Source organism: Gastrolobium bilobum, unplaced genomic scaffold (genome assembly GCF_033153095.1).
Source record: "Gastrolobium bilobum isolate Gb01-03AN ecotype WA unplaced genomic scaffold, APGP_CSIRO_Gbil_v1 utg17607, whole genome shotgun sequence".
In the NCBI taxonomy this organism is placed as follows: Eukaryota; Viridiplantae; Streptophyta; class Magnoliopsida; order Fabales; family Fabaceae; genus Gastrolobium; species Gastrolobium bilobum.
In genome coordinates this window covers 57126-66815 of record NW_026895160.1, presented here as the reverse complement: position 1 = coordinate 66815, position 9690 = coordinate 57126, and the positions used below count along the sequence as shown (strand labels likewise).

The window sequence follows — 9690 nt, the reverse complement described above, 5'->3', positions numbered from 1 at the left end:
TAACAGATAAGTGTCACTTCAGAAACTTTACAGTGTATTACCCCCCCTTTCAAGTTGGGGTGTGAATGCTTAACAGACCCAACTTGGAAATCATTTCTTTGAAGCGTGTAGGCTGAAGAGCTTTAGTAAAGAAGTCGGCTAACTGAGATGAAGTAGATATAGGAAGAAGATGAACTAAACCAGAAGTGATCTTTTCACGAACAATATGACAATCTATCTCAATATGTTTGCTACGTTCGTGAAACGCAGGATTATGAGCTAGATAAATAGCCGATTGATTATCACAGTAAACTGAGACAGCTTGGGTAAGTGGCAGATACAGATCTTTAAAGAGAAAGGAAAGCCATTGAATCTCATATACAAGGCTTGCTAAGGCGCAGTATTCAGCCTCTGATGATGATCGAGAAACAGTGTTTTGTTTCTTGGATTTCCAACATATGAGAGAAGATCCAAGAAAAACACACATTCCTGTAATGGATTTTCGTGTATCAAGGCAACATGCCCAATCTTAGTCTGCAAATGCACGTAAAGTGAGAGAGTTTTCAGCTGGAAAGAATAGTCCTTGAGCTGGGGATGCTTTAATGTATCGAAGAACTCTCAGTGCAGCTTGATAATGGATATCTACTGGACAAGAGATGAATTAACTCAACTGTTGTACAGCATGTGATATATCTGGTCTGGTTGTTGTAAGATAGAGAAGTCTGCCAACTAATCTTCTGTAACCAGAGATATCATGATAAGGAACACCCTGTTCACGATGAAGTTTATTGGAGACATCCATGGGAGTATAAGCTGTTTTAGCACCAAGCATACCAGAATCAGAAAGGAGTTCTAATGCATATTTCCTCTGATTAAGCAATAACCCTTTCTTTGATTTGGCAATCTCCAAATCGAGGAAGAACCGTAACTGACCCAAATCTTTGATGCTGAATCGTGCATCTAAGAATTGTTTTACTCGTTTAATTTCTGCAAAATCATTTCCTGCAATAACAATGTCATCGACATAGACAATTAGAGCAGTAAATGAATTCGAAGTGGATTGAATAAAAAGGGAATGATCAGCCACAGATTGGTGATAGCCAAGATCAATAAGTGCAGATGTGAGCTTTGTATTCCATTGTCTACTGGCTTGTTTTAAGCCATATAGTGATTTGTTGAGTTTGCAAACTTGTGACTTCTTGGAGCTGTCAAATCCTTGAGGTACTGTCACGTAAACTTCTTCATGGAGGTCTCCATGAAGAAATGCGTTGTTGACATCCATCTGTTCTAAATGCCATCCCTGTGCAGAAGCAATGGACAGTAACACTCGAATTGTTGTAATCTTGGCTACTGGAGAAAAGGTGTCAAAATAATCCACACCTTCAAGTTGAGTATACCCTTTTGCAACTAAACGAACTTTGTGTCTCTCAACTGTTCCATCAGCCTTTAGCTTTGTTTTATAAACCCATTTACATCCAATGGGTTGTTTTCCCTTAGGCAGATCAACTAGGGACCATATTCCATTTTTCTCAAGAGCTTTGATTTAAGCTTGCATAGCATCTTTCCAGCAATCATGCAGATCAAGCTACTGGTTAGACAGAAATTTTTGTAGGTGGGTGCACAGTGTTTATAAGATAGCACAGATGATAAAGGATGGTTAGTGGAAGAAGGTTCAAAGTGAAAAGAGGAAAATGAGTATGGAGAAATACCTGAGTTGGATGTAGTTGCAACTGCAGCGGATAAAGAACAATGGTATTCCTCTAAATACTTGGGTGTACTGCGAATTCTGGATGATTTTCTAACAGGATGATCATCTGTATGCTGTGCTATGATTGTGGTATTGGGGTTTTCTTGGTTGGTATTTTGGTCAATGGGAATTTAAGGCAGAGATGGAGTAGGTATAAGGGGTTCCCAAATATTACTTTGTTCAAAGGAAGGACAAGAAGGGGATGCAGGTGGAGTAATGGGAGTTTTATTTGAAAAGGGAAATATGGATTCAAAAAAAATGACATTTCTAGATATAATAATTGTTCTGGAATGAATATCAAAAAGTATAAAGCCTTTGGTACCTGGTTTGATTCCCAAGAAGATTGTTTTGTGAGCTCTACTAGTGAATTTTGTTCTATGGCTAGGTAAGGTTGAGGCATAAGCTAGACAGCCAAATACTTTTAGGTGCACAAAGGTTGGTGGTTCCTTGTATAACAATTCATAAGGAGTTTTATTATTAATGGTAGGAGATGTTATCCTGTTAAGAATGTGAACAACATAGGTAATGGTATAACACCATAAATGTTTTGGTAGATTTGCTTGAAAATAAAGAGCTCTAGCTATGTTTAATATGTGTTGATGTTTTCTTTCAACCACTCCATTTTGTTGTGGTGTTTCAACACAAGATGTTTGATGGAGGATACCTTTTGATGAAAAGAAAGAATGCATCATAAATTCTGCCCCATTGTCTGTTCGAAAACATTTAATTTTGCTGTGAAATTGATTCTCAACTAAGGCAATGAAGGTTTGAATGTGTCCACGTGTTTCAGATTTATTTTTCATTAAGATGACCCATGTGAATCTTGAGTAGTCATCAACTAATGTGAGGAAATATCTGAATCCATTAATAGAAGGAATAGAATAGGGTCCCCAAATATCTCCATGTATAAGATCAAAAGAATTGAGAGATTTATTTGAACTAATTGGAAAAGGCAATCTTTTCTGTTTTGAGAATTGACATACATCACAGGGAGAAATCTTATTACATGAAATAGAAGGAAAGAAATGGGACATATTCTCCATTGTTGAGTGTGAGGTGTGACCAAGTCTTAGATGCCAGAGGAAGGAAGTATCTTTATTTGTGTTGCAGCAAAGGCTGACTTTCTGGGACATATCTTTATTTATGCTGTAAAGGGTGGAATTCTGCAGTTCAAGTATGTAGAGACCATCTATCCGCTTAGCTGAACCAATCTTCCTCATGGTCTGGTTCTGGTTAATAGAACAAGTTCCATTATGAAAAACAAGGTAGCATTTTAGATCATGGGTTAATTGAGATACTGAAATGAGATTTACTTTGAATTGGGGAACATATAGAACATTATATAAAGTAAGATCATTTGAAAGAAGAACAGTCCCATCATGATTAGCATGAATTGTAATGCCATTTGGAAGGTTGATAAAAAAAAGGTTTTATTTTGTGCAAGGAATTGAAAGAAGATTTCATATGAGTAATATGAACCGTAGCTCCAGTGTCAATGATCCACTGTGAGGTACGGTTACCTGATGTATCTGAATTAAGTGCTGACACTTGCACCAGATTGGACGAATGGACTGATTGGCTACTGATTGGGTCATTGATCTTTGACTGTTGAAGAAGATCTAACAAGCCTTGGTACTGTTCTTTGGATAGAGTCATTTGTGAATCAGAATCTTGATTAGCTTCTTGGAATTGTTGATTTCCTTCTTCATCAACATCTGTTGTGTTCATCTTGTATGCATTTCTAGTTTTGAATCCAGGAGGAAATCCATGCTTAAGATATCATGTTTCAATTGTATAATTTGGTTTTCCACAGTGAGTACATAGCCTTCCCATATTGCCTCGACCTCTTCCAATTGGTGGATGAAAATTTCTTTCTGGATTGAAATTTCTTTCTGAATTGAAATTTCTATCTCTGTTGAAATTTCTTTCTCTATTGAAACTTACATTTATGTTATTATTCTGAAAAGCATTTGCAAAGCTCTGAACTTCAATTGGAGGTATATTGATCTGTCTTTCTTGCTGACAAATCAAAGAGAATACTCTATTCATATTAGGCAGGGGATCTGTTAGCATAATCTGAGAACGTACTTGAAGGTATTGATCACTAAGACCTCTCAAGAAACGTATGGTTTGGTCTCTTTCTCGTATATTTCTTGAATGAGTAGTAGCAGCACAATTACATGCAGGCTGACATGTATATCTCGGTATTGGCTGTAACCCATCAAATTCATCCCATAATATTTTCAACTGAGTAAAATAATCGTTAACTGACCTGTCACCTTGTTGCATTTTGAAGATATCTTCTTACAATTTTGCTATTTTGAATACGTCAGCTTGGGCAAATCTTTCACGAAGATCCCTCCAAGCTGTTGTTGCATTATCGATCAGCAAGATTGATTGTGCTATGTTTTCAGATATGGATCGATGGATCCATGACAACACCATTATATTGCACCTCTCCCATGCTGAAAAGAGAGGGTTTGTTGGCTGAGGAGCTACTACACTGCCATCAACAAAGGACAACTTATTTTTGGACAACAAGGCCATGTGCATTGCTCTCACCCATGTATAGAAATTCTTACCATTCAATGGGGGAGAAACCAATACCAAGGCTGGATTTTCACTTTGATGCAGAAAGAATACATTTCCTGGATTCGTCAGGTGGTCTGGTATCTGATTCGCCATTGAAACGCAGTGAAAGAAGAAAAGAATCATTTGTGTTTGAAAGAAAAGAAAAGAAAGAACAAGAAAGACGAAAAAAGATACCAGAGCTCTATGAGAGCTCTGATACCACCTTACAAGTATACAAAAGAAAAGAAAGAATAACCATTCTGTATTTCTCAATAATGAAAATGAAGTACATCTATCGATAATTATACTACATATCAGATATTTGTACTACAATGTAAAAGCTTAAACTAAAGTACAAATCCTACACTATTTGTTTCTCCAGTTCCAACTACCTTACATAACAGATAACTGTCACTTCAGAAACTTTACAGTGTATTAATGAGCTTCCAACTTGTTATGTACTAAGTGTCAAATTGAGCATGAAATTGATCTAAATATAACTAAAAGATATGACAATTATAATTAAAGTTTTAGTCTACTTTCAGTAGTATCCTCACATAAAATTCTTGTGTTTTGTAGGGATTTTGACACTTAGGAAGAAATTCTAGTTGGAGTGCTCCGAAAAGCAAGTGAAAGGATCAAGTGAGATAGCACCAGGGGCGCCCGACTGTGGCTTTAAGCGCTAGCATCTTCGTCTCTTAGAATTTCATGTTTGGGGCACCAAGTATAGCGCTAGAAGAGCCAGCCCACTTTTCCTTCATGGCGCCAAGAATGGCGCTTGAAGCACCAAGTTCTTTCTTTCATGGTGCCACTAGCACCAAAGTTCTTTCCCTTATGGCGCCAAGTCCTTTGCATTGCCATGCCACTAGCACCAACTCTCGCGCTTAAAGCGCTAAGAACCAGGTCTTCAAGTTTCCTCCCGAGTCACTAGCATGGTGATAACGCCGCAAACGCCAGCCTTCAAAGTTGTGAATTTTTGAATTTTAAACGAGGGTCTGATTAGAGATTTTACGAAAACTTTTACGATGAGGTGATCGAAGATTTGTTGTGATTTAAATGGAAACTTCCCTTCATTATAAAATGGCAACCTTAGCAAACATGATTCTTTGACGATTGGAGAATAAAAGAGACCAGAGAATTCAAAGTTTTAGAGATCAAGGATGAAGCTGGAGGGAGATCGAAGCATCATAGTGGAGATCAACCAACACCCAATTCATGACTCTTTCTAGATTTCTTTTCTTTTCTTATCTTGTTTAAGTCAGCTATGTCTGACTAATTTCTTTTGTAGTTAGAGATACAGATCTGACGCGAATCCTTATTTTGGTTTAACTTTCTTTTAATAAAATCTGTCTCAAATTGTTATGTTTTAATTTTGATTTGCTTGCTCAAATTCTTGTATAATCTTATCAACCATATAGGAAAATAGAGGGTTAGGGTTATAAATAGACATATTGGGATCTTAATCTAGACAGGGATAAACACAAAGGGATAAAGCCCATAATTGGCCCAAAACATATAGGCCCAATAAAATGTGTAATGTCTCCGTCGCGCATAAAGACCTGAAGGCGCAATGGCCTCATTACACCTAACTGCCTTATATGACTTAAGAACTAAGGAAGGATCCTATAACAAACTAAGATCCACCGCGCTGTAAGCCAACACACGAAAGACAGCTCCAGCTTGTCACTACTCTAAGAAGGCAGCCCATCATATAGGAGTGTAGCCAGAAAGGCACCAGGAGAGACAGATAAGTCTACAGCCCAGAAACAGCCAACCAAAACGCATATCGCCTACCAAAGGCGGCATGAGGCTTGCTATATAAATAAAGGGTACAGACCCAGGTATGATAATATAATTCCAACAAGAATATAACATAAGCCTAGCATTGATACTGACTTCAGAGTCGGAGTGTCATTGCAGGTACCCCCCCCCCCCCAAGCCAGAGCCATCGCGCCAAGGGAGCTCAACATCAATTCACCGCATAACAGACATCGTCAGCCCACAAAGCACTACACCTAACCCAAAGTCTTCACTCTTCAACCGTGTGTGATTTGGCCCAGTCCATATTGGCCAGCCCATATTGTACTGGACCGATCTATAGTAGAAACAAGAAATCAAGAAAACTTCCCCAAACTCTGGTAGTGTGATGGCATTGTGAATCTTTAAGGTTTTCAGAGTAATCTTGCTTCTGACTCGTCTCCGTCTCTCAAGAGCATGAAGAATTCTCTTCTCCGATGAAAACTATGCCTACGTTGCCAAGTGATATCAAGAACCGCTTAAGACTCATGAAGAATAGCTTAAATAGGCGTAAGTATTCTTATTTTAGGTGAAAATCATATAATGGGCATTAATTGGGTCACAACCGAGCATTAAAACACACTGGAGCGCGTTAAAACACGCTCTGGCATAAAGAACTTCACTTATCAAGGCGTTAAATTGTGCTACAGAGCATTAAGATGCGCTATTTTGACAACATAAATATGATTTCGTATTTTGGGCGTAACTTGAGATATATTCGTCTGATTGGTGTGATTTTGGTCTCGTTGAAAAGATAAAAGAAAGGTATACAACTTCTATGAAGAACACAAAATCCAAATCCATCATCTTTGATACGAAAAAATGGCCGAAAGACAGTTTCATGGAGATTTTCATTCAATTATTGCTCCTCATTTATCGCTTTAAGTCCATCTAACTTAACCATTGCTCCAATGCTCAAATTCAACTCAACTACTTACAAAACAAGCAAGAATCATTCACATTAGTCAATAATTTAAAGTTAATATTTTTTAGTTAAATAACTCTAAGTTTTCTGAATACGAGAGTGATTTTAGTCCTTTAAAACATAATAAACTATGAGTTTATTAGGAGAACTCATGCGCTGATAAAAAATTTCCCTTCAAGGCACCAGCAAACTGCATGTTTTGGGCATTGAGTTGCGGTGAGGATTTTTCGAAGGAGTGAGGTTAAGCATGATTCAGCCATCGAAAGGTGTTCGACGATTGCTTTGTAAAGGGTGACAACTACTTGTGGAGTGTTTTGCCATAATTGAAGTGATCAGGAGTTTATTAAAGGCCTTTATAACATTAGAAGGTTAGGTAAATTGGGAAAATCGCCTTCCTTTTTTCCTTTTTTTTGGGTTGCACCACGTGGATTGTAATGGGAGGTTTGTTACTTCTCCTTAAGTCCTCCATGTAAAACCCACTGCAAAGAGCATAATAAGGGTATTTTTGTCATTCACAGGGTTAACTGATACAGGTAATAACCATAAAGTATCTAAATGATAAGCTAAGTTTAAAATCACAAAAGATTAAATGATGTTCAGTGGTGTAAAACAAAAGATGTCCAGCAAAAGGCACGGGTATTTTTATCTACGGAACGAACGAAGGAACGGACGAAAAAAGGGAGTGATCACGGACAAGGAAAGCACATCTCCAGCAGTCCAATGGTAGAATCAAGGATGTGTGTCTACACTTGGGATTATGTGGATGCTCCGATCGAATGTAAGCTGGGAATGTTCAATGTGTAAGCCTATGTGTTCTTAATGTTACAAATAGGGTCATCATCCGGGAACTCATCCCACAACAAATGATACATATTAAAATCCAAGAGGAAAAATTCTAGTTTGTTACTTGAAAGTCTTGTGGAAGTTAGATGGACATTGTATACAATTTAACTCGAGAAATGTATTACAAATAATTTAACATCGATGTTTCCAATTCCCCAGCCACCTATGTTACCATAGTGGCTCATATTTATCAACTTTATTTCAGTTGAGTAGAAATAAAACTGCAAAGTAAATTACAACAAGACTTTAAGCATAAAGCTCAATAAGAGACCTAAAGCCAAATGCGGGGAATATCTTGTAATGTTTGAAGCCTGCCTTCGCAAAAAGTCTCTTCCAATCATTTTCATCTCTCTCTTTCCCATTGAGACTGGTCATCATAGCTATGTCAAGTAAGAGTTTTACTTCTGTCATTTCACTATCATCTTTCTTTTCATTTATCACTATATCTATGATGATCACTTTTCCTCCTTTTCCTTTGCCAGAAATGGCTTCTTTACAATTTTTGAGTATCTTGATGCAATCATCATCGCTCCAGTTGTGTAAAACCCACTGCAAAAATAACAATAAATGGAGGGTCAGAAGCAGAAGCACTGTCAATAACATATGCTAATGATTTAATGCATGAAAAAATAAACTTATGTATGAACTTCATTGCTTGACTAAAATACTAGACGTATGTGAAGAGAAAGCAAGTCATGATAATTCCTATAGTTTTTGGCATAATTACCTTGAGTAAAATTGCATCAGCTTGAGGGATAGATTTAAACATGTTGCCGCCAACAAAACTCAAATTGTTGCTTCCTGTTAAGCCTGTAACAACCTGTGGAAGATCAAGCACTATGTATTTTAAATTAGGAAATGCCTCACATATAATCTTAGCCGTGTTTCCGGTTCCACCACCAACATCAACTAAGGAATCGAGGCCCTCAAAAACTGATTTGCAATCTCTCAAAGCCAACCTTACAACGTGAGAATCACTTTCCATAGCCTCATTGAAGGTTTTCAAATGAGTGGGATTCTGATGAATAAAATCCCAATAGCCTCCAGGTCCTAATGCGGTCTCGACGATTGTGAGATCCTCCCCAGAAGTCCATTTCCCTAGGTGATGATATGAGCCAACAAGAGTAGGGCTATTTAACAAATGAACCATTGAAGACAAACAGTGATCAGTGCCGTTGACAAGGAGTTGTGAAGATGGAGTAAGAGCATATGCTTCTCTGGTGTCATCGATTTTGATGATTGCAAAGAAGTCATTGTGTGCCAATAAGCGCATGAGACGCTCAACACAAGTAGCTTTAGAAAGTGGAACATGAAGAGCAGAAACAAGGTCGGGAAGAGTAATGGGTTGACCATGATTGTGGATGATATCAGGAATGCCAAGGTCAATGGCCCACTTGATGCACATGGGATTAAGGAAGCTATACATCATTCTGTACAAATGAGCTTGAGCTTGGAATAGCTCACTTGCTTTGTAATCATTTGTGGAAGCCATGAGAATGAGAATGCAGAGTGATCCAATAATAGTGTGTTTGTGTTCCAAACTTGTCACTTGCTCTGTTGCTCTGGAATGAACTTGCTCTGCTTCTGCTTTATATACTAATTGATCGGGAACTGCCACGCCTTAACTTGCTGAATCAATTAATATAATATCAATGCATTATATTGTTCTGACCTATCTGATTAATTATTCGTATTATTTAATGAACACGTTTCATACACATGGCGAAGTACAAATTTATTTATTGTTTATTCGAGACATAACTAAATCGTGATTTTAGGTGCTCGTCGCGTAAATTATCAGGTCTAGCTGTTCTTCTTTGAAGTTTAT

At 37.6% G+C, this 9690-nt stretch overlaps 1 protein-coding gene across 1 annotated transcript; it reads right to left on the bottom strand.

Annotated features, from left to right (window-relative positions):
- Window positions 1–8108: 8108 nt before the first annotated feature.
- On the bottom strand, window positions 8109–9354 carry LOC133296685 (isoflavone-7-O-methyltransferase 9-like). The gene is made up of 2 exons (XM_061495735.1): window positions 8590–9354; window positions 8109–8411 (listed from the first exon to the last, which is right to left on the bottom strand). Exons 1-2 carry the CDS (start codon window positions 9352–9354, stop codon window positions 8109–8111), a joined length of 1068 nt encoding a protein of 355 aa, XP_061351719.1.
- Window positions 9355–9690: the final 336 nt, after the last annotated feature.